The 27,959-nt window shown below is 38.9% G+C and overlaps 1 protein-coding gene and 1 long non-coding RNA gene across 3 annotated transcripts in view; both read right to left on the reverse strand.

The window, feature by feature from the left end:
* LOC146472440 (villin-1-like) lies at window positions 1-27,948 on the reverse strand. 2 transcript variants are annotated; one of them, XM_085119779.1, is made up of 22 exons: window positions 27,812-27,948; window positions 25,772-25,871; window positions 25,128-25,202; window positions 24,232-24,291; window positions 23,291-23,368; window positions 23,133-23,182; window positions 22,844-22,946; window positions 22,071-22,181; window positions 21,264-21,330; window positions 20,063-20,186; window positions 19,536-19,617; window positions 18,287-18,382; window positions 17,383-17,536; window positions 16,106-16,344; window positions 13,613-13,699; window positions 12,079-12,150; window positions 9,771-9,875; window positions 8,355-8,594; window positions 6,501-6,710; window positions 5,086-5,286; window positions 4,022-4,123; window positions 1-3,184 (listed from the first exon to the last, which is right to left on the reverse strand). In XM_085119779.1, exons 2-22 carry the CDS (start codon window positions 25,847-25,849, stop codon window positions 3,071-3,073), a joined length of 2,448 nt encoding a protein of 815 aa, XP_084975905.1. In that variant the 5' UTR covers window positions 25,850-25,871; window positions 27,812-27,948; the 3' UTR covers window positions 1-3,070. The 2 variants fall into 2 exon arrangements, with proteins under 2 accessions (XP_084975905.1, XP_084975906.1); XM_085119780.1 differs by lacking the exon at window positions 27,812-27,948 and adding an exon at window positions 26,138-26,158.
* The window catches only part of LOC146472441 (uncharacterized), a 113,776-nt gene continuing 85,817 nt past the window's right edge, over window positions 1-27,959 (reverse strand). The window contains exon 2 of the long non-coding RNA XR_014866631.1: window positions 1-2,675. This is a non-coding gene — a long non-coding RNA (uncharacterized LOC146472441). The remainder of the gene's footprint in view (window positions 2,676-27,959) is intronic.

A 27,959-nucleotide genomic window follows, 5' to 3' on the forward strand; every position in this document is an offset into this window, starting at 1 on the left:
TGAGGTTCCTTTAAATGGCGAGAAATTTTAATTATTAACTTGTTTACCACCTACCTAAAGGATTTCTACTAAAGTGCTTGTGATACATTATTATAAATACTACTGGCTACTCTGTGTACAATATTAAAATTCATTTTGACCACTCTCCTACCTAACTACTGTAAGAAAAACATGAGCCGTTCACGACTAGATCTTCGTAAGCACTCGTCGACTTTCCGATGATTGTTGTCCAATCAAATTCGAGCGAGAGCATTCTGAAAATCTATCGTCCCCATCCTATTTATATGAAAGGCACACTTCTTTTGGAGTATTCTGAATTTTACGGCTATCAGCATATATGGGATATCAATTCACAAAAGAACCCAATTTTCTCTATTCTAAGCAAACCAAAACATTCCTAAAAAAAAAAAAAGAAGAAGAAGAAGAAGAATTCCTATTCCGAGTAAAATGAATTGTGTTCATTCTACTATCCGGGACAAATAACTCTTCCGTTCTTTCAAAAGCCAGAATACGCCCAAAATAACACGATTAGCACACATCACACAACCTAGAAAAGGTCATCGAGAACACTAGACGGAGGTCACGCAAATGTCACGACAACGGGCTACGTCAAGCTACGTTTGGGGGATAACTGTCACGAATAAATAGATGTAATGTTTGTCAATTACACAGTTGAACAAGTTGTCCTTACCGAAAGAGGATATGACAAAACAGAGATCGCCCGAAATAGCGTGAACGTATACTGCACCCTTTACGAACGTATTTACTGTTACGAAAATATTTTATTGGATACTACCCGTGGGTCCCTTTTTTCTCTCAAGAATAGTCACGCGAGAGGTGAAACGCACGAGCTTGCGCAACCGTCATCACGAAAAACCGCGCGGAAACACGCGCGACAATACACGATTTCCTTCTCGCTCGAATATCTTGAAGAGAGAAGCGCAATTGCCTACTTTGTACATTGCATTACAAATACCTGGAAATTCAAATTGAAGTGCATAGCAAAATATTATATGACTTACTTCATTCTTTCAGTTAAAATGCTTTAAAAATATGTTCTTGCCAGTTACACAAACTACCTAGATATTTCACAGCATTCATTACATATTTAGGTTATGGGAAAGCTCAACGTATACTTCCCTTGATAATTCACACCATCCTGTGACATAACGTCTTTTTTTTTTTTGTACAAATACAATCTCGTACCCAGAAGAGCGAAAAGATCTGGGTACCAGACTAGTACAAACTCGTTTTGTTTACAGTAAACGTTTTTCTACAGGGTATCTCGAACTCACGCTTTCTCGAACAATTTCTAGTGTCCCCTGCGTATATGAGATCCCGGAAGACTCCTACAACGCTATCGATCCACAATATAATTCAGGGGTCAATTTAAAGGAGAAGTATCAGGGGAATATTGTGCTATATCAAAAACTCCAAAACGTTTTTTATCAAAAGAAACCTAACAGTATTGCTCAAACTTGTTGTAGATTATCACCCCAGTGTACCATACGTATCGATGAGTGTCTCTGGCCACGGATGGTCTGGCTTAGATTGGACTGCAACTTGAAAAAAGTTAGTTAGGCGAACTGTTTTCAAGTTCTCGCGTTTTCGTTTCGAAAATGTACTAGAGCAGGTCATGGGTTGTTCCTTTTAAGAATTCAGATGATTTATTTTTCTCAATGTTCTAGAATTATTTTGGAACTAGGTGAGGTGTTGTCGTACAATTTTCACCTCAAAAGGTCAAAATTCCCGTGATACTTCCCTTTAAATAAAACGTTTTCACTAGTAGTTTAGAAACAGCGCCTTGTTTTTACTTGCGTGCACAAAACAGAACCCAAATAGAAGGCTAAAAAAGAAATTCGACAATCGTTTAAAATTTCGAACAATGGTTATCGAACTTACTTTCTGCATAGAGCGATTTTCAATTATGTTGAAAGTAATGTCGCGTTTGTTTTGGTTGTGCATTACTACGATCTGTGATTGGTTGACAAAACTCGCGCCACTTCCTCAACCAATGCGAATCCAAACCAAAACCAATCGTGTTTTGGCCGCACGCGTTTTCCCGCGCTTGGCGCCAGTTACATCATGTATTTACTTCGAATTCTGATTGGCTCGTTGTGTTGTTTACATCTGTCGCGTTTGGCCAGAGTAAACCGCTTTAAGCGTGTAATAACGAGGGCTGAGATTGTTGGCTACGAGTGTAAACGCTACATCAAATTGGCCCCAGTTCGCAAAAAATCTACGATACCACAAGAATAACAAGTCACGAACATTGAAAACCATTTTAGACCGCACTCCTTTTTTATAAGAACGTCGAATTTTGAGGCTGAGGCTGAACGTTATTTTTTAACTATTTTTTGGCAATTTGACACCTGAAAACGTTCCTAAGTTTTCTCAAGCTACCTGCTCAATGTGCATGTGAGTCCAGGAAGTTATCACAGAGCGTCATTTGATGTTATGTGGTATCAAGTTACCCGTGACTTACCCTTGCGCTACGCACAAGTTATCTTGCCAGTCAATTCTCGGTATTTGGGTTAATTGGACAAACTCGTCCGCAGGGTCTCTGCTTTTCACGTCCCTGGGAATGAGAACTCTCTCTCTCTCTCCCTGGGAGGTAAAGAGGAGAGACCCTGGGAACGAGTTTATTAATAGGCCATTTCCGAGTTGAATTGAACCTCGTTATGAAAGAGAGGCTAAGTGTGCAAAGTATTTATTATGAAAAATAATTATTTTTCATTGATATGCAATCAAACCAATTTTCATATGAAAAGCTTTGCATTTAGCCTCGCTTTCATAATGAGGTACACAGCAACTCAGAAATGGTCTATTGGATGGTATAGACTAAAATTTTACATCTTATTTTACTTGTATTCATAATGCTCATTTGAAAAAATGAATTGTCAAAGTGAAAATGTTGTTAACCGACTCAGCCCGTGAACGTTCTTTTAAAAACTTTTGGTCAATCTCAGCGTGAACGTGCTTATACAAAGAGCGTGTAGTCAAGCTGCAATTGAAGTGAAGCTACAATTTTGAAAAAAGAATGTCCTAACTTTTTGAATTGTTTTGTTATTCAAAACAATTCCAAGGCCTTCTTCTTCTGATTCTTCTTCCACTGAGGAACGTTTTCCCATTCCTTCTTAGACATCTCGAAAAGCTCTTCGAACTTGTCATCTTCCAGATGCATCTGAAGCAAAGACAACATCTCAATTAGAAATGGGTCCCACTTGGCAAATTTTTGCGAAAATGTGATTACTTTACGGACAGTGTACAAGAGTGACAGGCCTGCACGACTCCCTAGCGCGTGTTTTAGCCTTTTTTATAGTTTGGCTCTCACGAGTACATCTTTGATTGACCGCCCTCTTTTGTAACATATGAGGGGGGGTCTTTGCAGATCTTTTTGAGCACCGGTTGTTGCTCTATTAAAAGTCAGTCTTTCATGAGGATTTGTTTTAAGTTTGGCACTGCTGGGTGGTATATGTGTAACGAAAGGCAAGATTCGTTTGTTTTCCCTTGGTTTTTGAAGGAGTGCCAGTTTCCTGTTTTCAAACTGGACTTTTGAGAGGGTCCTTTGAACAAGATTCTCGGGATAACCTCTTTCACGTAGGCATGATTTAAAGTTTTGAATTTGCTCTTCAAATACTTTGTTAGAAGAGTTTGTTGCGAGACGTCTCAGAACCTCGCCTTTGATGAAGACGTTTTTGACTCCTGGTGGATGGCACGGAGAAAAGTGCGTCTAATGAAATGTTTCAGAAGGTTTGAAGTGCGTACGCACATCAAGAACTGAATTACTCCTGAATCTTTCACCTTTATAAATGTTTGTATCCAGAAATGTCGTTTCTGTTTCTAAAATTTCTGCCTTAAAATTAAGTCGGTAAAGCCGTGAGACATCACACCAACTTTTCTTAAAAATAGATTACATAACAAGTAACTCGATAAGAGAAAAATGAATAAATAAAAATAAAAAAGTATATAAATATGAGAAAAATAACATTAAATCCTATTAACCAGCTTTACATAATACCTCTTTCATTGTAGGATCAATTTCTTCAGGTAATTCCTCCCCTTTCTTCTGCAACACGTCCAAGGGATAGGTCTTCGGTTTTAGTTTTTCATTCCATTCCGTCTGAAAAATAAACCAACAAAGTTACGAGAAATATTAAATCCAGTGAGCTCGAAGGTCTACTGAAGGCTTACTCTTCACAATAAACAACTTCGAGGCAATAATTGCAAACATTATTCAACATATTGTAACACTACCCAAATACGGTCATGGTGCACTGAATGTTCGTCGTTCGTAGTCAACAGATATCCTGCGATATACGTAATTTCGTGTCTCGGGGAGAAAAATGGCAAAATAAAGATCGTCTCCGGCTTTTCTGCTTTGTCTTGAGGTAGTGAGTCACGTGACAGCGGTTACGAACTGCCAGCGGTCTTTTTCTTTTTTTCTTTACATTTTGTCATGTGACTCACACCATCTCAAGTCACGTGACATAAATGAACCTCTCACTTACTTGAAAAAGATTCAGCGAAGGATTGGATGTCGCTTTAAAATCTGTTACATCCTGAAAGCTAATTTTATTTTCCAATCTTCAAAATAACAGGGTCAGGAAACAATTTATTTTCTCAAATACTTTTTTCCTTGTTTCTGGCTTTTCCTCATACTTTATTTATTTATACACGGTAAAATGTTCAGTATTACATTACAATACTGGTACTTGCGTCGTAACTGGATCTAGTATGATCCTAGCAGCCCTATTTTAGAGTTTTTGGAGTTTATCACTCAAGGTAACGTTTAGTTCATCCCAAACGGAGCTACAATAGTCAAAGTGGGGTAAAATTAATGCTTGGTAGATTTGTAGAGCGGAGCTTTCGGAAATGAACAATCTTATGCGTTTAAGGGCACCTAAAGCTGAAGATATTGTCTTACATTTCTCGTCTAAATGCTTTGTCCATGAGAAGTGTTCGTCAATTAAAAAAACCCAGTGATTTGGCCTCATTAACTCTTTTGATCGATTTGTCGTCGATCTCGATATTAATCTGATTATTCAAAAGAGCATGTACACGCTGATTAGATCCTATACCTACCAGTGTCCAGGCGTTTTCATCCACTTTCTCGTTGTCCTGTTTGATGGCTTTGACTTGGTCTTCATATGTCATCTTCTTATTCCACATCTGTGGTTCCCAGGCGACAAAGTAGGATTTGAACGCCACAGGTTCGGCTCCTTGCTTAATCACTGACATCATCATGTTTGATGAGCGCACTCGGGGATCACTTTTTACGTATTCCTACGAAGATAACATTGGAAAACTGAGAATAAAGATGGTGAATAATTTGCTCGAGAATCCGTGAGGAAGAACGCAAGATATTCGAAGAGCGAGTCGCGCGCGCAAACGGCAAAGCCGCGAGAAACGCGGGCGCCAACGCGCAACTTGCGCTTCGACTTGCGCTTCGAATATCTTGCGTTCTTCCTCACGGATTTTCGAGCAAAAAGGGAGACTGTTCGCAGTCTAACGAAGAGAACATTGGAAAAGATGAAGACGATAAGTATGAAGCTCGGTTTCGTAGAAACTACATTCATCATGTTTGATGCGAGCTGTTAGGGGATCAGTTTTCATACATTCGTACAAAAATAACATTGGAAAAGGTAAAGATGAAATGTAAAGTCTGGTGTTACACCATTGGACCAAGAAAGGAGTTAAATTCCAGTCTGTACGCATCCGTTATTCATTTTGTTAACAACAGAGAGCTTTAGCAACGACGACGGCGACTGCAGCGAAAACGTCACTATAAAATTGAATTCGCGTTTTTTCAAACGTCGCCGAAATTATTCCAACTCGCTTCAACTGTCAAATGTAGGTGAAATTTCCTGGGGTTGAGTTCTTGGAGACCGCACACAAGTTAGAGAGGGAAAGAAAAATTCGTCGTCGTGTGTTTCGATGATCACTATAAAACGTGCCATCGGGAAATTTCACGTCCCAGTCGTGCAGTGACAGCAAAGAAATGTACCAAAAAGTGTAATGCACACAGAGGGGGTGCAGCTGTTTTCACAGGCTGTTACGCTGCCTACCCGTCTGAAAGTTATCATTTCCGAAAGCATTGCTTTTTTGGCCATCACACGTGACTCTCAACTTGATGTTACTTATTCTACAAGTATGCAGAACGTGTGTTACAAATGAGCCTCCTCGCTATACAACGCAAATAAACCTTTTCAAGTTTGTACTGTTGAGACACGACTCAAAATAACAGAAAATACTAGGACATTTCCGAGCTGCTTTGAACCTCGTTATGAAAGCGAGGCTCCGTGCATAGCTTTTGTTCTGAAAAATTTAGTTTTCATTCATCTGTAAACAAACTAATTTTCACATGAAAAGCTTTGCACCTAGCCTGCGAACGCAGACGTATTTCTGGCTGTCGGAAATACGTCTGCGTTCGCAGGCTACTTTGCATCTAGCGTCGCTTTTACAACGAGGTTCAAAGTAACTCAGAAATGGCTTGTTACCATAGCAGTTTTGATGGCCTCCCTTTTCTCTTCTGAACGCGCATCCTTTCCCACCCACACAAACAGCTGAGACCAAGCATCAAGGATCATCACGTCGTCTTCTTCAAGATCCTGTTGGCTGAAGTCTAGAATCTCTTCCACCATGAATCTACCGGAGGCGTTAGAGCAATGGAACAGTCTGGCTTGATAGTCTCCTCCCTCCTCCTCTGCCTAAAAACGCAGATAAGTAAATGAGTGGTAAGCTTCTTTCGAGTAATTAACATGGCAATTATCTGGGCAATAAACCCGCTAATTAAATTAAAGAGGGGACAATTAAAAGGCCCGGATCATTGGCGAAAGAAAAAAAAAACCGGAGGTGTAAATATGATTGATTTTTCTATGATGAAAAAAGCTTAGCCCCGAATAAATATAGATCAATACCCTGCTAGCAGAGCGTTTCTTTCTGGCAAGTGTTTTAAGCAGTAAACAAGCCAACTACGTGAAATACCAGCGACGCGAACGACTTCGTACGTGCTGGTATAGACTTGCCAGAGAGAAACGCTCTCCTAGCAGGGTAATGGATAAAGCGCCTTAGCTCAAATGAGATTTCAGCACGGAAGGTTATTACTAACGATGCCACTTCACACTTAAGAGCTGTTACCCATGAAAAGAAGATTAAACTGTGAAGAAGGTTGGAATTCGAAAGGCTGCAGCAAACATCAGTAGATCAAAGAGCAAAAGACAAAACATGTATCGGGCAGTCATAAATTTTGCAAATGAACGTTTAAAGGGGCAGTATCATGGGTTTTTTTTACCTTTTTTGTTAAAAATGGTGAAATAAGACCTTCACTTTGCTACAAAATAATTCTAGAACAACGAGAGGAGAGTAATCAACTCAATTCTTGACAGGAACAACTCGTACTCTGTTCTAGCGCATTTTAAAAACAAAAATGCGAGAACTTGAAAAACATTAGCCTAACATTTTTTCAAGTTTCAATCCATACCGGCCTACTCTGTCTCTGGCCAGAGGCACTGATCGACAGTTTTTTGTGCTGGGGTGATAATTTATAACAAAACTAGACAATTATTTTTTGTTTCTGTTGTCAGACAAACGTTTTTGAGTTTTGAAATGACATCAAGTTTTCGTGATACTTCCCCTTTAAATCAGACTACGCCGCGGACTACACTCCGTTTACAGATGTAATCAGAAAGCGGGACATGAAACTATGGAACCAAGTCACTACTGACAGCGACCACTGCCTACATGACCTGCTACCGATGCAGAGGAACCAGAAGTTACGCAACCGCGGACATTGACTACATTCTACCACGAAACCACGAATCAGAACAGAACACTATAAACGCTCATATATAAATAAATGCCTTTTCCAATTTTTGTAACTTTGAAATAGTTATAGTTGTTTTACCATTGTTTTTACTACATTTATTTATTTATTTTTTTTTTATTTATTTATTAGCTTACACGTCTGATGAAACTATGTACCAATTTCTATTTAAACAGGTAGTTCCGGCATAAAAGGGACCTGGTCATTCTCACCTTTAGTTGTCAATCAACCATCAGAGCGTACTGAACAACTGACAAACAACATCTCTATTTTTCTTCAGTTTTTATCAATAAAATCGGCTTCGTTTTCAGAATAACCCTTGTTAAACAAGTTAGAAGTTGATATCTTAAATTGCTGTGGTGATATTTTAAAATTTTGACGCATATTTTTCAGAGGACGCTTGAGTCAACAACTTGCCACGACTGAACAGCGTCTAAATTTGCATCTCACGCCCACAAAAGTGTGAAATGAAGGAGGGGCTTGCCCTTTTATAGCGGAACGTCTTGTTTAATAAAGACTACTCACTTACCCAGATCTGTTTTGCAGAGCCATAATCAGCTTTTCCCCCCAGTAATTGCCAGAATGTCTCCGGTTCTTTGCCTTCCATGATCAGGTCAGCATCCTCTGATTTGGAAATCCTCCCCAGGACTTCCTTTGCACACTCTTTCTCATCGCCAATGCTGCCTTTACCGACCCAGATGAAACAAGCGTGAGGATCGTGCAACACAAATACGTCACTACTGTTCAGTGATTGGGCGAAAGGAGCCACCTGTCAATCAAAAACTGCACTTGTAAGCAAACGTCTCAGAAAAGATAGGAAGGAGTTTAAGGCCCTGTTCAGACAGGGGCGAGTCGCATAAAATGTCGGGCGTAACTGCTAACGCCAGGCGTTTAGCCTAGTCACAGTCAGTATTTTAACGTCAGACGATAGCATTTACGCCCGCCGTTAAGTTTTATGCAACTCGTCCCAGGTGCCCGTGTCAGGGCCTTGTGCCCGGACACTGAAAAGGACGTTGTTCAGACTCCTTGCTGCCCAAGAACCAATCGTATTTTCGTTCGTCGGTTTAGCGCCCTGCATCGTACGGAGGAATGAGGAAAAAGCGCGGGAACTGACAAAATCCTGTTCACACCAGTGCCCGTGCCCAGGAACGCTGCCCAAGTACTACCCTCTGAGGTAGTGCCCGTGCTCGGGCACGGTGCCCAGATTTTTGTTCGGCCACCAACACACCAACAAAAAGCTATCTTCAGACTAGGTGCCCATGCCCGAGAACTGGGAACGGGCATCTTGTCTGAACGGAATCTAAGAAGCTACCAAGTAGACGGCAAGGAGAACGTCACAAAACAATACGATTTAACGAGAAAAACAAAGGACCTGTACGTGCGTTATAAATTTTGGTACATTTCTTCACCGTGGTCGGCCAAACAGCAGTGTGAAATGACCAAATTCAGGATTTCTTGAGGAACGTGAGCACATGACGGTAAACTTTTCATTCGCCTTTCCCACCTGTTCTGTTACTGGATAGTTCGGCCACATTGTGCAAATAGGCCATTTCTGAGTTGCTGTGAACATCATTATGAAAGCGAGGCTAAGTGAAAAGTTTTTATTATGAAAATTAGTTTCTATTCACCTGCAAACAAAACTAATCCTCATATGAAAAGCTTTGCACTTAGCCTCGCTTTCATAACGAGGTTCACAGCAACTCGGAAATGGCCTATTGAACGAATTGGAATAATCGCGAAGTAGTTGAACTAACGCGAAGTTTTATTTTCAAGTAATGTTTTCGTTGGCGATGCCGCCGTGGTTTCTTAAAGTCCCTAGTTATACCAGCAGCAGGCCTTCTTTCTGCTCAGTGAAAGTCAAGTGAGAACAGCACAAGCGTGAGCAAAAACGTGACGCGTGACACGGAAACGTGACATGAAAACGTGACGCACAGGTGCAGTTTACCTCAACAATCCTTGCATTGTTTCCGGTGACTCGAACTTGCAATAGGCGGCGCTCTGAGGTGACTGTCTCGTTCTTGACATTCCTGAAGCCACTGGCATGACCCCCCTGTAAAAGATAAGCAAAGTAATACTTATCAGAGAATGAAGTCCTGAGGAAACATCTTGGGATCCTGCCGATACTGCATTTGTTACGTTATAAACTGCTACGCAGCCTTGTCTTCAATTTCTTTAGCTTTAATTCAGGGTGAATGACCGACCATAGAAGGATAGGCAATGCAAGTTCGCTTAAATGTCAAGTGTGCCAGTTTAAATTTCATTCTTGAAAACTGGTTGTACCTCAAGACAACAGAGACCTTTTAACTTCCAGTTTTGAGCGAAGAACTGAAGACATTTACTCTTTGTGAGCGACGAACTTGACGCAGTTGTTTTGAATAATGATAGCTAAGTCCCTTTCGTTATTCCAAAAAATTAGGACGAGATAACCTATGTTTCGAGGACTTGTTTTCGCCACTACGCCGTTCTCACAAAAACTCGTACTAAAAGGACGGCTGCAATCTCGTTTTCCCGCCAAAATGACACTACTCCAGTCCCGCGCGCTCTTTCTCTATTGGAAATCTCGTATTTGTACTCGTACTCGTACTAGAATCTTAAGGTCTCTAATAATAATAATAATAATAATAATAATAATAATAATAATAATAATAATAATAATAATAATAATAATAATAATAATAATAATAATAATAATAATAATAATAATAATAATAATAATAATGGTAACAACTCAAAACATTCTCAGTTTACATTGCATTATCCAGCCTAACAATACAAAGCCTATAAAAATACAACGCGATATTTTTCTTCTCTCCTCTTCTGCTCTATTTCCTACTTCATTTCTCACTTTCAATCGTTTAAAAAGCGTCGAAAAGTTAATAAAAAATAAATAAATAAATAAGGACTATCTAAAAATAATTCATAATAATAATAATAATAATACCCTTGGGACCAGGAAAAGTGTCCGCTTATGGGAGGTTAAAAATGTAGGATCAGTTATTAAAAGACAGTTTAGATGGTGTTCAACAAAACCACGTTCTAAGCCATTTTCAATTATCTAAACATTGTCTGCTGCTGGCAGTAACAAGAAGGCTTGCATCCCATACTAGAAAACTATTTATCTACTTAAAACAAACCACCTATAAACAGATTTGGAGGCCCACTGATTATCTAAAGCCGCGGCCTAAGTTAGACTTTGTTTAAATAACTGGCCCGTAGTGTTTGTATGTAGCTGAGAACATGACCAAGTGTCCGCTTATTAGAGGTGTCCGTTAGCGGAAGTTCGACTGTAAACAATGATAATAATAATAACAATCTTTGTACAGGGAGCCCACATCACCAAAGTGATATTCACTGGGACCCTGACTGCAAGCTCGACCTGTTCAACCTGTCTCCCAGTAACTCTGAATTTAGACAACCCAACGGTATAAGGAAAATCGTGCGTTTGAGACCCGCTGGGGAATCAAATTTTTTCGTTTGTTGCACACTCGAGGCATCATGAATGTTAATGCAGTCCAACCTCCGCTAACGGACACCTCCCGTAGGCGGACACCTCTGTAAGCGGACACTTGGTCATGTTCTCAGCTACATACAAACACTACATTTTTAACCTCCTATAAGCGGACAAATCAGCGGGCTTTTTTCCTGGCCCCAAGGGTGTCCGCTTACGAGAGGCTCGACTGTACACCTTTCTTATTTCCTTTGCCTGACTGTTTTTCAGTCTCACCAATCTACACTGGCCGCTGTAGGTTGTCAAGGGAAGGTTTAAACTCTATTTTCATACACTGGCTATTCAAGACAATGGATTGGTTTTGTATGGAGAAGTAAAGTCGATATGTTAGTTTAAAGGGACACTGTCACGGCGATTTTACTATATTTTCGTCAAAATGGCTCAAATATTTGACAAAGAACCTTTTTTTCTAACATGAAGTTTCTGTTAGAGCACCGAGAAGGAAATATCAAGGGATTTATCCGGGGAAGAACAAACTATAAGCAGTTTTTTGACAACTTCTCTGCAATACTCAGGAGGAACTGGCCAATTTTTTCAAGTTGCAATCCATTCCCATCCTAGCCATCCCCAGCCAATGATAATTAAAACTAGTTTCTGTGCATTATTAGGGTTATTGTTTAAAAAACTGAACCAGTATTTGGACGATTCCATCGATTAAAAATATGTTTTTTGGCTATGCAAAGTGACAAAAAAAATCGGTGACACTGCCCCTTTAACAGTTCCAATCCAACATTTCAAGACTCACTTGATAGATAAGCAGCCGATGTTTGAAAATCATAAAGAAATGAAGCGGCTCCTTTCCTTCACAAACACGAACCTGCAAACATTCAAGAGAAAACTAGTGTCAACCAAATGACAGCTCTTATGCCAATACATTATAGAGGGTTTTCATTCACGTGACTACCGGCCATATTGGTTTACTGAAACAAAAGAAAGTATTTGCATAAAAATAGAGTTCAATTCCCGATCCCAGAGGTTTAAGGCTGGTTTCCATATGATCGCGGATCGCAGATCGCAATAAGGTCTGCGATCGTCTGCGATCGTCTGCGATCCTGATCGCAGAAGATAGAACCATGTTCTATCTAAAGGCTGGTTTCCATATGATCGCAGACGATCGCAGACCTTATTGCGATCTGCGATCCGCCTTTAGTTTGGGACACCAACATGGCCGCCATTTCTTTGTTTTGGGACACCAACATGGCCGCTGTGACGTCACATGAAAACACTCCATACAATTCTTAGGTAAATGTAGAACCTTCATTCATATTATACCATGGCCGCTACGCCAATCAAAACTCAGACTCCAGAATTGCAGTATACAATGATCCAGTTTTTAATAAACGACTATAGACCATACAAAACTTTCGTCCGTTTGTTAAATGTAAATTTCAAAACTCCGTTCAAATTTCAAAAAAACTGATCACGCGTAATGTAGACTGGCTGTAAGGAGTATGCATATAGGCCTTATCACGGTTTTCGACGCCATTTTGACGAGTTGGGAAACACGTCTTGAAATAACAGTGTTTGTATGGAAATCTAATGTCAAATAATTTTCATAAAACATCGCTTCTGAAAAATTCATGAATTGGAAACTTTTGGCACTACGAAAAGGATTTTAAAACAAAAAAAATGGAGGGATGTAGCGGTGCCAGAAAGCGCCCAGTCGGGTTTTGAACTTTCCATACATTTCCCTGTTTTTTTTTTTTGTTTTGTTTTTTTTGTTGTTGTTTTTTTCCCGCGAACTATTTTTAACAGCAGTTCAAGGCTGGTTCGCTATACAGACAAATGTATGGAAATGTCAAAACGTAACTAAATGCTTTCTAGCACAGCTACATTCCCCAGTTATTTTCTGTAAAATCCTTTGCATAGTGCCTAAAGTTTCCAATTCATGAATTTTTCAGAAGCGATGTTTTATGAAAATTGTTTGACATCGTATTTCCATACAAACGCTGTTATTTCAAGACGTGTTTGCCTACTTGTCAAAATGGCGTCAAAAACCGTGATAAGGCCTATTTTACAGGGGGGGCTGATGAATTTTGTTAAAAATAGGAATCGACACTCGGGATTGAAGAACTTCAAAATCATTACAGCAACTTTCATAGTAGAAAGTCTTGGCTTCATTTCTTTTGCTCTCACGATCGCGTGGTTGTAGTTCCGAGAAGGAGGGATTTAACACTCGTTTCTTTTGCCAGGTGGTTATTAAATAAAAACGCAGCAGGCAGCAGCCTACTCGTCAAAATGGCGTCGAAAACCGTGATAAGGGCTATTGTTTTACTGACCTGGTAGGGTTCGCCTCCAAGGTTATCATCCATTTGAACAGCAGCTGCGGCAGCCGCTCCTTGTTCATCGGCTGTGCTGTCATTTCCCTGGTATGAAAATAAAAGTGTAACCAACAACTGCTTTAAGAACGGTGCCCACTTTTGTTACTGCGCATCTCGATACTCGGGTTTCTAATGAGTGGTGCCTACTAATACAGGGATATTCTTGCGCGGTTTAATTTAAAACTATGCGGAGAAAGCAGAACGGCTTAGCAAGTGTTCTGGGTATCCAAAAAAAAATTTGGGGGTAACCGTGCATTCCTTTATATTTTTACAGCTGTTTAGAATTATCGTTGCTTAATAATCTCTGAAAAATGCGTGGTTACCTCCAATTTTCATTTTGATTTCAATAGCCCTTACTAAGATCTGCAAACCGCGCAAAAATACCTCTGTATTAGTAGGCACCGTCTTTAAGGTTACCGTATACCTTCAGAAGTGTCTCGCGTCCAAGCGATGTAGCGCGTCCTGTTTAAACTGTAGATACCTAAACTCCTATATCAAATTAAAGCTTATAGAGCTGGCTATCAAACTATACCAAGAATTTTGAAATAAAATACAGAGATTTAGACTGATCGTGTTTACGGCGAACAGCAGACGTGAGATTCGCGTTTAAATTTTCTTGAAATAATCAGAAGATAGATGAGAATAGTGCAAAATAATTCTGGCCTTTGATACAAACACGAAACAGTATCAGTTAAAAATCCCCTAAAATTTCAGGACAGAGGATGGTTGTGCCCTAATAACCCTTCAAGTGTTCCTTCAAGACTTCACGAACAGTAATCACAAGCCACATATTCAATGTTTTGAATGTAGTGCAGATTATACAAATGTTTCTGTCAATGCCTGACGAAAACTGAAGCGAGCACGCGGCCAACGAACATGTTTATGCTACGAATGTCAAGCAAGCAGTTATGCTGAAAATAAGAAAGAGACTTTGTTTTAAAATTTAAAAGCAAGAAGTGTAGCATTGACCCTCAGAGAATTGTCGCAAGCAATTTCACAAGGCGTGTGCAATGTCATTTCTGTTACTTTTTATCTAATTTTCCATTCATGTACTTTTGTCCATGTAAGTACATTTTCCACTGACTATACATTAAATAGATTAAACGGATGAAGGACCTGCGCAGTTCTTTATGCAACTTAAGCAGTTGCATACAGAAAGCCTGAAAAAATTCAAGCTTGAACGGGATTCGAAGCCACCTCTACGATGCCAGTGCAGTTCTCTACCAACTGAGCTATCAAGCCAACTGGGAGCTGGTCATATGGTGAGTTCGTAATATACCCATGAAGGATGAATAAATTGGGTTCATTAGTTGCAGTCCACTTATTGCACTACAAGATCAGTGAACAAGACACCCTCTTGAAATTTTAAGAATCAAAAACAGAATCTTTGTCGCAGTAACACTTAAAGGGAACCTCCACTCTCATAACAAACTGACGGGTAAGTGTTGGAAATAGTGTCTAAATTCTCAATTTTTGTCTAAAACGTAGAAATGACATTCAAGTGTGTTATTAAATATGATTATCGACAACTTTCGCGTTTAAATTTCCTGGGCGCATCCATTTTGAATTTTATGACGTGTAACGGTTGCTGCTATTATTATTCAGCAGAAGTTCTTTTGTGTAAAACAATTGAGCAGCCTTACTACGTCATGAAATCCAAAATGGCGGCGTCCGAGAAATTTAAAAGCGAAAATAGCCGATAATCAAATCATGTTTTTTCCGGCGCTGAAATATTATTTCCATGTTTTCCAATGAAATTTCAAAGAAAAATTCTATTTTCAATAATGTAACGTTAACATGTTTCGAGAGTGGAGGTTTCCTTTAAGAGACGGCAAAGCAAGAGTTGTTGATGTTCTTTCTGTCGTGCTTCAAACGAGACTGGCGACGAATCATTTAAAATAGTCCGTGACTTTGTTCTGCACTGACATTTTCAGTTTGTGGTTCAGTCAGACGGACTGAATATTAGACAATTTATACAGTGCACAGATAACCAGTGTCCGTAAAGGTTAACTTGGTGTGAGAGCATGTCACTCGGGTCACAGAAAAATGTCTGTTGTCTGTATTGAACGGTGTCTAGTCGGCAGAATCCTTGTAAATACATGAGCTTTTGGTCAGGACAAACAAAATATAAATCACTTTATTCGCGCAGAGCACTAATTGGGGACACTTTCCAGATCGAATTGGAATTTAGTTCCAAGTGTTCGTTTTTGAAAAAAACGAAAAACGAAAAACCTCTCGGACCAAGGACGAGAACTAACAACAAATTCAACCCATATATGACGCCGAGCCCGGGAATCGAACCCGGGCCACATTGGTGGAAGGCGAGTGCTCTCACCACTGCGCCATCCCTGCTCCCCCAACAACTGTTCATTATAAGCAGGTATCCGTAAAAAGGGGTTCCATTGCATTTGTAAAACACAGTTCTGAAGGTCTATTAATTTACTAACGTACCAACCAAAAGTAGATGATGTGATGTTCCTTTGTATTCTTCAGATAGGTATACAGAATAACGTAGCTGTCTCCAGAGTAAAATACTCCATGAGATGATTTTGGAACGGTTTCCAGTTCAAAGCCTTTAACTCTTTTAACTTCCACACTACCCGAGCCATCATCAGGGAGAGCGCTGGTCACCGATACTCTTCTGTCGTGCATGGACTTCACTTCAAACTTTGGTCTTTGGTCAAGTTTTTCTAAACAAATAAAAAAGAAAAACATCAATGGAAGGGTTTTAGGCATGACTTTTACAAAGTCATTTTATAATTCATCAAGAGAAAACAAAGAAAATCACTACTGTGACCGTGGTTTGGATACGTGTTCCTAATTATCATACAATTTTGCCAACTTTAGCCTTGAATTTCTCCAAGAACTATTGATCATTTGAGAGGCCATATCAAACACTCCAAGGTGTGTTTCATCAGATATCCAAACACCTGAAAGTCGTTAAAAAAAAAAAAAATACTCGGCTACGCCTCGTTTTTTCAACCTACTTCTCAGTGTTTGGATATCTGATAAAACACACCTTCTCGCGTTTGATATATATTACACCCAATAGAAGAGAGTAGAATAGAGTAGAGTAGAGCAGAGCGGAGTGGAGTGGAGTGGAGTGGAGTGGAGTGGAGTGGAGTGGAGTGGAGTGGAGTGGAGTGGAGTGGAGTGGAGTGGAGTGGAGTGGAGTGGAATAGAGTGGAGTAGAGTAGAGTAGAGTAGAGTAGAGTAGAGTAGGGTAGAGTGGAGTGGAGTGGAGTGGAGTGGAGTGGAGTGGAGTGGAGTGGAGTGGAGTGGAGTGGAGTGGAGTGGAGTGGAGTGGAGTGGAGTGGAGTGGAGTGGTGTGGAGTGGAGTGGAGTGGAGTGGAGTGGAGTGGAGTGGAGTGGAGTGGAGTGGAGTGGAGTAGAGTAGAGTAGAGTAGAGTAGAGTAGAGTAGAATAACTTTATTTGCTTTTGTGCTCAGTTACATGAATTATAGTAAATAACAAACAGATAAATAAAGAAAGAACTCGTATTTTAAACAACTCAGAGCCTGGAGCTGAGGTAACTATTAAAGGGGTTTTTGGGTCAGTCTCCAGCTTTTTATGTCTGTGAAGTGTGGAGAAATCAGAACCAAAACAGAGAGGGAAGTGCTACTGTATGAAATTAAAAGGGAGATAACTATCTTCCATTATACGTCTTGAACGACGCACAATGGAAGAAAACGGCCATTTATCATAAGAGAATTTTGGTCACACTGTACCTTTAGTTGCTATGCCGACACCAGCCTGGTATGTCTTTGTAGAAGAGATTCCTTCCCAAGGGGAAAAGTACTGTTTAAATTCTGTTGGCTCTAGGTCTTCACTGATCACTTTTACTGGTGTGTTTGGATTCAACTGTCTGGCTGATAAAAAGCCCTTAAAATACAAAATACACAGCTGAGTCTTCGATCAATGAAACGGCACGGCAATTTGATCAAGACTAAAAATTGCATTTAAATTATGCTATATTGTCACATTGAATTGAATACCAGCCTGTGTTAAACATCAATCAAGCCTGTAACATATTTTCTCGGTTTGGTTAATTTGGCCATACACAGTCACATATCTTACATTTTGTTGTTTTGTTGCCCCATTACAGATAATGTGGTGGTACTCCCAAGGCAATAGTCTCTTAGTATTGGTCATAATTGGATTGTCACTAAAAAACCCCACCAGGGGAGTGCAATAAAGCTATTGTATTGCATTGTATTCACACGCTGTCATGCTTTCTTTCCTTCTAAAAAGACAAAGGATCGATTCTCCTGAATATATTATTGATTTGTAATGGGCAAACATATAGAGTGAATAAGGTCTATTGAGGTTCACACACCAAATAAGGGAGACAGGATGTTTGTTGCATTCACAAATAATGCAATCCTTATACAGATTGGAGTCAAGATTGTATGGGACAATGAATGAATGGATCTTGGGACACGTATCTGGCATCCCCCGCAGATTTTACAGGGGTGGATGACATCATCACCAACTTGGTAAAGGAGAGAGAGCCTGGGATTGAGATCAAACCCACTCCCTAATCTCCGATTATTACTAGTTAGAGCAGTAACTAGTCCACAAGTTGTGAAATAAACTGTTTATTTCACAGCTTGTGGATTTAAAACCAGTCACCTGGGCATCACTTAGAGCTTTCCTCTTTTCATTTCTGGTTGCTTTCTTTCCCAGCCATACATACACACCAACTCCAGTCTCCAGAATGAAAACATCCTGAAACGGACCACACAGAATGTTTTTTAACTACTATGTCATTGAGAATGATGTATTATTCAGTGAGTGACACAGGTATACTCGGAAAAAAAGGAAATCCGAGTGCTCCTATCAGGAGTCAAACCAAGGAAATTCCAATAGGTTTGCAACCAATCCCTAGAGATTCAAAAGACAACAGTGTGGCAGCCATGTTGAATGACAGAACCTTTTATTTTGTCATCCAACATGGCCACCATACCATTGTCTTTTTGTATCTCTAGGGATTGGTTGCAAACCACCTATTATTGCTTCACATGAGCTGGGTTATATTGAGTAGAGTTGTCGTCAATATTAGAAGAAGGCAACAAAATAGAAAATGGCGGCTGGCAATCATGCTTCACAGTGTCCTGTTTCTCTAACGAAACAATCATTCAAACTCACTACAGTCAAAACGTGCCATGAGCAGATCCCCCTCAGACCAGAAAAAGCTTCCGCTTGAGAAAGGTGCCTGCTTATGGGAGGTTAAAAATATAGTGTTTGTGTGTAGCTGAGAACATGACCCAGTGTCTGCTTATGAGAGGTGTTCGTTCACCTATGGGAGGTGTCTGTTAGTGGAGGTTCGACTGCATAGACGTGGAACAACTTGCTAGGACCTAATAATCTGGGCACTGTAGCAGACATTTCTGGTCTATTTTGTCTCTTTCTTTCCACTTTGTATCTGCGTAATTTGTCTTCTTTTTGTTTTACTTTATTGCACGACAAAGCTTAATAAAATAATAAGTTACTCTGAATGATAATAAACACTTGAAGGGCTAGGAGCATAACTGACCTAAGTGTATTTCCAGTCGTGTTTGGTTGTTTTAGCTCAGATTCACCAGAGTTTTAGCAGGTGGCATTGAATTCCTTCTGGAAACGTTGCTCCAATGTTTTATCCGCTGCTTTGCGCTTTGTTTTGTGATAAAAACGAAAATCTTGCAATAATCTTAGGTTTTTATTGCACACAAAGTGCAAAACGGCTGATAAAATATTGGAGCAATGTTTCCTGAAGGGATTCAAGGCTTATTAAACATGCAAAAACTCCAGTGAATCTGAGCTCACAAGACAAAATGGTATCTGAAATGCACTTAGCTCGGTTGTGCTCCCAGTCCTTCACTGGCATTTCTGTGTGACTTACATCGGAATCTAGATCGTCACGTTTTAGGGGCTTGCTTCCGGTCTCCTTCATTGTGATGTTTCCAGATGCATCCTCTTTGACCCTGAAACCACAAAAAAAAAAAACTTTCACTTACCTGGCCACAACCAAAAAATGTCCCACAAAGCACTAAACTCTTATTAGTCCCGGTAATCTGGTATTTAAGGGAGATGGCATGATCTAGTGGTTAAGGCGCCGGACTTGTAATCAGGAGGTCCCGTGTTCAAGTCTTGCTCTGACCTCTTGGATTTGTTTCACAGTAGTTTCATTTTCAAATCCAAGGCCACACTTTGTAAACAGCCAACTGGTTTGCCTCCCACCAGTTGGGATTTTTAACAAAATTAATGTTGTGTTCAGTTCGTATATTTATTTCACTGATTTATAGTGTCCCCAATTAGTGCTACAGAGCTTAATTCTCAGACACCTTCAAGTCATTTATTTTTTATCTTTATTGATTTATTCCAACTTGGTTATTTTGATCTCCCTGTTATGGATTTCCTTGCATGTACCTGTATAAATTGAGATTCAGGGCCTCTTCGTGCTTTTCGTCACTTTCACCCTCCTTGGTGATTTGCACAATACGCCTGTTTCCTGTCAGCTGATAAAAGAACTCTTCTTCTTCTTCTGGTGTTTCTGTGTAAGAAAATCAATACAAGAACATGTATCGCAGCCATTACTGAATCAAATATGAAACATCAAACAGACCAGAAAGAGTACATGATTATATCCATTCCATAGAAGAACCTCATGATCAGATAATTTATTACAACTCATGATCAATTATTGCAATAACAAGTGAATAGAGCGATAAGAACACTTGATTGGATCAATTATTATTATTACACATGATCAAATATTAAATAACAAGTGAATAAATTGATAAGAACACTAATCAAGTCTTGATCAGATCAATTAGAACAGATGATCAAATATTAAATAACAAGTTAATAGATTGATAAGAACACTTGATCAGATCAATGAGAACATGTTACAGATGAAAAACTCAGAATGCCTGATATATAGGTCAACAAGAATACAAGATCAACCCTCAGAGCAATTTAAGGACGGTGCCTACTAATACCGAAATATTTTTGTGCGGCTTATGACTATGCGGGAAAAGCAGATTTAGCGAGGGCTATTGGAATCCAAAAAGAAAATCGGGGGTAACCACACATTTTTCAGAGATAATTAAGCAGTAATATCTCTAAAAAACGCCAAAATATAAAGCAATGTATGGGATTTTTTCTTAAATTGAAGCTTAATTATCTCTGAAAAATGCATGGTTACCCCTAATTTTCTTTTGAGATTCCAAAAGCACTTGGTAAGTTCTGCTCTCTCCGAATAGTTTTTAACCGCGCAAAAATATTCCTGTATTAGTAAGCACCACCCATTGGAAACCCGAGTATCTTGCCATGCGCAGAACGTATGCACAGTAACAATAGTAGGCACCGTCCTTAAACTATTTCTTTGTGGAGTTCAATGCTGGGCCCCAGTACTGGCACTTGTACTAACTGGGGGTAAATAAAGATTATTTATTTATTATTTATTTATTTATTTATATATTTATTTATTTATTTGTACTAACTGAGGGTAAAATAATAAAGATTATTTATTTATTATTTATCTATTTATGACAGTCCTTTTAAGGGTTAACATGTTAATACAACAATTATTATTTATTTATTTATTTATTTATTTATTAAATCTTACCAATGAAAGAAACAGTTGCTAATCCTGCTCTTTCCTCGTCTCTTAACTCTTGTGCGTAACGACAAGCCTGTAAGAGAAACCACATTGTTATTCTCAATTTATTACTAACATCATTCTGGAGATCACCATCAGCAGAAAACATTGAATGATTAAAATAAAAAGATTACTTCTTTTGAGTCCCTGGATAAAACTTTTAAAGGAACTGAAAGAATTTAGAATCAAGAAAATCAAGATGGTTTTAGCTTTTGACTCTGCGGCTAAGTGAGACCATTCAAATCTCGGGTGACCTTCACCTAACTTTACTTCGGTCTTCTTTTTTTAAGATCTGATATTTCAAGGAAGGCCATCAGGGAAGTAACTTGAACATGTCATATTTACAGTCATTCTACGCCACGCATGACCAGTATTTCCAAGAATGAAATGCACATTTGAATTCCTCTTTACATAAAATAAAATGTCCAGCATCGCTTCAATGGAAACTTTAAGATTTCTCTGGAAATCTTTCAAAAAAGACAGATCAGTTAACTGGAAAAAAAAATCAAAATACGAAATTGCTATTTTCAAAATACTCAATGCTGTAACATAAAGAAAATCGGCCCATAGCTTTATACCATCAATAAACTAGGGAAATTTATACGGGAACTCTGAAATCCCACTCACCTGGTGATGTTCAAAACTGACATGTAAATTTAAAAACTCTGTTGAACTTCAAATTTTAAACATACTGGTCATGCATGATGTAGATTGACTGTAACCTTATGTTTTGTATTATAACCAACTCTAGAAAGATATTTATTAGAAACTTACATTGATCTTCTCTTTTTTATTGCTTTCCTTTCCAATCCACAGAAAAATCTTCCGTCCACAGTCCAATACAAAACAGTCTCCTTGAGTGAGCGATGATACTGATAATGGAACCTGGTAGATGGAAAAAAGACATTTGTAGCAAAGGATTGATGTATCTTTGATGAGATATGACAAAATGCCCTTGGTAGTGGATTTCCTTTCTGCAATCTTTTAGTTGAAAACAGCACATGCTCAAGTTCCACCAAAGCCACATGTCATGGGAAATTTGTTTCAACCAATCAGTATGAATTTTCTAAAGTGGTTATACTCAGATGTCCTTTTCATGGAGAGACCAGGCTATTGGAGGACACATTTTGCAAAGTTCACTAGATACAAGAATATAAAATTGAGTACAATGCTACAGTTGTAAATGAACAAGAAATATCCTTATAGTTGTTACTTTTCTAGAAAATGCAAACTACCTACACAAGACGGACACCAACCCTTGACTAATTTCTTCTGTTCACATCCACCAGTGCCTCGCCTTAATTACTTGTTTCAGTCTTGTAAACAAAAGAAATCAGTCACATGTGGGTATCCCTTGTTTAGCGAGAATGAATCCTTGTTTGAAAAGTCCAGTCCAGTTTCTTCCCATTCCATCACATTTATCTACTAAAAACCTTTCTGATTAGGTGCATCCTTGATTTGGAATGAAAATTTCGGGCAAAAAAGCATAGATTACCTGAAAATTTTTACAACAACTACAGAATGAGTTTCAAAGTGCTGGAACTCACCTGTGATGCATAGACTTTTCGTTTCCCTTTTACTCTCAGCAGAGCTTTCTGAAACTTTTTCTTTCCTTCTTTGAATCCACTTGCATGACCTCCATCAAGCAAGCTAAGGTAAAAAAAAAAAAGGTTTTTGTTTTAGGGAATTAAAAATAACAAAACGTAATCTGAAATGCATTATAGGTCAGTTGTGAACCGAGCCCTTCAATTATTCCCTGTTTTGAGTACAACTTTTTTGAAAGGGAAGTGGGGTCTCTGAATTGAAGAACTCAGGGGTACTAAAGTGGAAACTTACCTCATGTGTGGAAAGAGTTTTTTAAATTGGCGATCCTCGTAACCTCCAACCTAACAAGCAATGGTAAAAAAAGCAAAGCTAATACAATGTTTCTCAAAGAAGCCTTTTTCAAACAAAGGCAAAAAGGTTTGTAGTACATGTATCACATCTCAACGAACCTCACGGTGTTGCACAGGAAAACCACCCAATTCATCATCTAGCTGCACAGATAGCTGGGCAGCAGCTCCAGCTTCATCCTGTTAAATAGAATAAAAGGTTAAAGTTTTGTTGTCAATGCTACCATCATCATCTACCTTGCTAATCAGTGTCACCATCATCAATCATCATCAACATTGCCATCACCATCATCGTCATCATCATCACCAATGTCATCGTTATCACCCTCACTACCATCATCATCATTGCCATCATTATCGTCATCGTCATCACCATCATCGTCACCGTCGTCGTCATCATCATTATTATCATCATCATCATCATCATTATCATCATCATCATCATCATCATCATCATCATCCTCATCACCATCATCGTCATCGTCACCGTTGTAGTCGTCGTCATCATTATCACTATCATCATCATCATCATCATCATCACCATCATCGTCATCACCATCATCGTCATCATCACCGTTGTCGTCGTCATCATCATCGTCGTCATTATCATCATCATCATCATCATCATCATTGCCATTACCATCACCATCATCATCATCATCGCCGTCATCCTCCTTCTCCTCCTCCTTTGGTTCACACTTATCTTCTTCTTTTACTTGCACTTAATATACCTTAATGCACCATGCAGGGACCACATTCTTATCAATGCCAGCTATGTGACTTCTACCACGCTGGCGTAGGCACTGATATCTGCACTAATACTGATGCCCTGTCAAACTTGTTAAAATTTGTGGATAAAGACTGCCGATACTGCTTATCTACCAGTTTTAAAGGTCCAGGAGAACCCTGTTTGTGTTGTGAAAATGCGGATGTAGTAAAGAGGTGGTCGGTTAAATGAGGTTGTAAATTAAACTAGGGAAACAACTGGGCTGTCAACTCGTTCAGGGCACACCGTAAGGCAGGGTTCCACTGTAACACCTCACCTGAGTGGTCTCTGGGCCCTGCCAAAAGAATATATTTGCTTGACTTCCAACACTTATTGTCTGAAAGAAAAAGAAAATTAAAATAGTTTTTTACTTGGCAACCTTATCATAACAGGAAAAAGCACACCAAAAGTCATGAAAATACTAACTTTAATAGCAGGGTTAAAGCTGATGATTCATAGGCATTTGGTTGTGACAGACTATTTAATCATTTGATGGGTCAAGGGCAGGAGTTTGGGCTTATCTGCATTTTTTTTAGCTAAATTTGTTGCAGAAGAATTGAACCATTTCTTTGGCATTATCACCTTGCCAAGAAATAAGTTATCTTTAAGCACATAAAAAATAGATGCCTTGTTACATTTTTGTTCAAATTGGGTACACACATATTTTAGAATTTAGGCCCTTTCTGCACTCAGCCCTTCATCTGATAGCTAAAACAAATCCCTAACAATCACAGCAGCTATGTAAAACAATAATCAAATGCACTGCAGAGGAGAATGTGTTTGAAGAAGAAGTGCTGCTATTGAAGGGCAAGTTCCTCCTTGATGTGACACCTTTGAGGGTGGGAAATGCAAATTAATAGACGTTGTTCAGTTATGGAACTTGTTGCCTCAAATGTTGTCCGAAAAAAACATAGCTTAAAACCTCATAATATCATCACAGCAACTTACATAATTCACTTGACAGGGTTTATTCCCAAAACTAAGGCATTGATTTTATCAGTAAGGGTAGACAAAAAAAGACACATGTTGTTTGACAGTTGTTTAATATGCTCTGATGGTCGATTGCATGACTACTGAAATTGAGAATGACGTGGCTAGGCCCCTTTTATACCAGACCTTCAAGACAAATATTATAATAATTATTGTTTTAAAAAAAATTATAATTTAAATTACCTCCAGTATAATGTAAGAATCTCCCTTGTGAAACTTTCCATGTTGCTTTGGATCAACTTTTACAGGTTTGAAAAACTGCAATGTTAAAGATTATACCAAGTAAAAAATATACAAAAAATGTATTTAATTTTCTATACTTATTGTGAAAAGCCTACACTATGTCAATTATAATTTATTATTAATACGGGGAGTCGGGATGAAGAACATAGAATTGATCTCTTTCCCTCTAAATGGTGTTCTCGTATTCCTAAACTATACCCTACATATAATTACAATGTACAGTTCAAGAAAATATCCATACTCACCCCATAAAAGGTTTTTGTTTTGCAACCCCCCTCCCCGACCCTCCAGGAAATTTCAGTTTAGCTTTATACTTTGCTTCTAAAATTTTGACTTTTAAGATCCCCCTAGCCTGTGTACAGCTGCCCCCTCTCCTCTGAAAAAATCAGATTTTTCTCCGATTTTTCTAGAGGGGAGGGGGCGGCTGTACACAGGCTAGATCCCCCTCTCCCTAGGAATTTCCAATGACCTTCCATGGGGTGGGTATGGATTTTTTTCTGGAATTGCACAATCAACATTGACTGACTCTGCGGGATGGTCCGAGGAAACGTGACCGGAGAGGACAAGGATTTCAACTTATGTACCTCAATTCTCCAAATTTCTACACCTGGTTTTGTTCCTGCACCAGGGAATGCCTTTGGTCCTACATCTGCAACCGGCATTTTAACTGTTTGTATGGTGATCCTGTTGGTAGAGAATCATAACATGACACTAAGATGGCGTGACATGTGTTGGAAGAATCCCCACTGAAGGTTTTGTAGTTTAAAAATATCAAGATGCCTATACTGGCATTTACGCGTGATGCTGAGGCTGATTCATTTATTCCAATATTGTATGCTTCGCAGATTGATAAAACTATCCTTGCCAATGGAATAGTTTGAATCACGAGGATCGCGTTATGTTGTTTCCCTTGTGTTACGCTACTTATGGTTGTACCAGAAATAACGTACCAGAAATAACGTAAGCTTATCAAAGACCTCTTTTCAGTCTCACATCGTGGTTCTAAAACTGTCAAACAGAGCACAATTCCTTCGCCAGGAACTCTCCAATTTCCACCGTTTTAAATGTCGAGTGCTTCTTAGAAGTTATTCTTTCGATTTACCGCTTCAAAATGGTTAATTTTCCGTTTGAAAACGGCACACTTGAGTCCACAACATGTTAACAATATGGCCGCCACAAATTTATCAGGACAATAGAATTTGATACAGGTAAAACAAGTTAATAATTGAAAGCTGCAGATTTCAGGCTACCACGAAGGAAAAAAAATATGACAACGAAGATATCGAGCCCATTTGAGACACATAATGCCCTCAGGGCATCACACGTAAAAAATACTACTTCATAAAAACATAGGGAAACCGCTAAATATGAAATCGTATGGCAGAATATCCAGAAATTGAATAGAAAAAATTCAATAATTTTCAAACTTTGGACACATGTTACATCTCAGTGCTAATTTCCGCTTAGAAAAGAGTGCTAAGTGTGACCTAGAAATCAAGCGTACAGTACATAGAATTGACAAAATTGAGAATAGCTAAATTTTAAAACCATTCATCTGGGTGGATTCTTCCATATCTAACCGTAATATCCATGTTAATAAATTCAAATAACTACTAAATGATTTTAATAACAATAATTCAAACCTCTTGTTTATATTCCCAGGTGTATGGTCCAAATATTTTATCGTTGTGAAATTGCCACCCACATAAACTTAGCATGTTTTAATTTAGTAGCAGAAATTCTTCGAAGGAACACACAAAAAGATAGACGATGAGGTTTCCGGCAAGCGGGAAATTCATTTGAATTATTGATTATAAAAAACTATCGAAATAATATTTAAGAAAGCGCGCTCAAAATATATTTCGAATGCAAACTGTGTAATAGTTTTGGGATCTGTATTTAATTTAACAAAACATTCTTCGCAATAGAAATTTTTGAGGATCGAACAACTAACATTCGTTTATGTTGTTGTATTTATCGAGGCATGACGCCCGCTAATTTCTAGAAATTGAAAGTACACAGGCCCCGGAGGCAAAGTATTGAAAACCGCGATGCGCTATAGCAACGAATAACGCATTGGCTCTGCGAGTGAGACGCCATGTTTCAAACAGCGCAAAATATTTAAATACATTCAGATCGATTACAAGACTGTCGATTAACAACCCAGCAAATTTTATGAACTGCCACATATTTCTTTATCAAACAGCGAAAGTCTATTCACAGAAAAAACAAATTCTGATCAGCTTTTCCTTGCAGTATCTGCTCCGAACTTGGAGGCGCTGCGAAAATTATTAAAATTCATGTTTGTGTCCTACGATCATTTGAACAAATATTAGGGACGATAAACACGGAAAATCTACAACAATAACTCACTAAGAAATGGGCATCTTTGCAAAACAAATATGCTGAAAAGGACAGCAAACAAAAAACAAGGGCATGGAGCAATTCAAGCTAAAGCGAGAAGGGTGTCGACTGTTGACAAACCGTCCCGAGCCGCTGGACTTGCAAGAAGCTGAGCTCGATCGAAAAGAACATTTTGCTCGAAAAAATGAGAATTTAAAGAAATGACGCTATGCCACGCTCCGTAAACTAACTGTTATAGGTCTTAAACATGTACAGTTTACCTTGCAAAGATAAGCTTTCCTGGGATGTAAACGGATCAACCACCTCTCGCTTGTCAGCTTCAAGGTTTAAATCCGGGATATTGACCTTGGTTGAGTGGGCGTGAGAATTTCATATCTGGGAATAAATTACGAGACGTTACTAATGTAA

The sequence above is a fragment of the Pavona decussata genome, unplaced genomic scaffold (assembly GCF_977016875.1).
Source record: "Pavona decussata unplaced genomic scaffold, jaPavDecu1.1 SCAFFOLD_100, whole genome shotgun sequence".
NCBI classification, from domain to species: domain Eukaryota; kingdom Metazoa; phylum Cnidaria; class Anthozoa; order Scleractinia; family Agariciidae; genus Pavona; species Pavona decussata.

Bases quoted from the DNA above. Each gene is read 5' to 3' on its own strand.
- LOC146472440 (XM_085119779.1), bottom strand. From the start codon at position 25,849: ATGCCGGTTGCAGATGTAGGACCAAAGGCATTCCCTGGTGCAGGAACA. The intron at 23,369-24,231 runs GTGAGGTGTTAC...TCTATTTAACAG, and splicing joins AGGGCCCAGAGACCACTCAG to GATGAAGCTGGAGCTGCTGC. The intron at 5,287-6,500 runs GTAACAAGCCAT...TTATCTTCGTAG, and splicing joins AGGCCATCAAAACTGCTATG to GAATACGTAAAAAGTGATCC.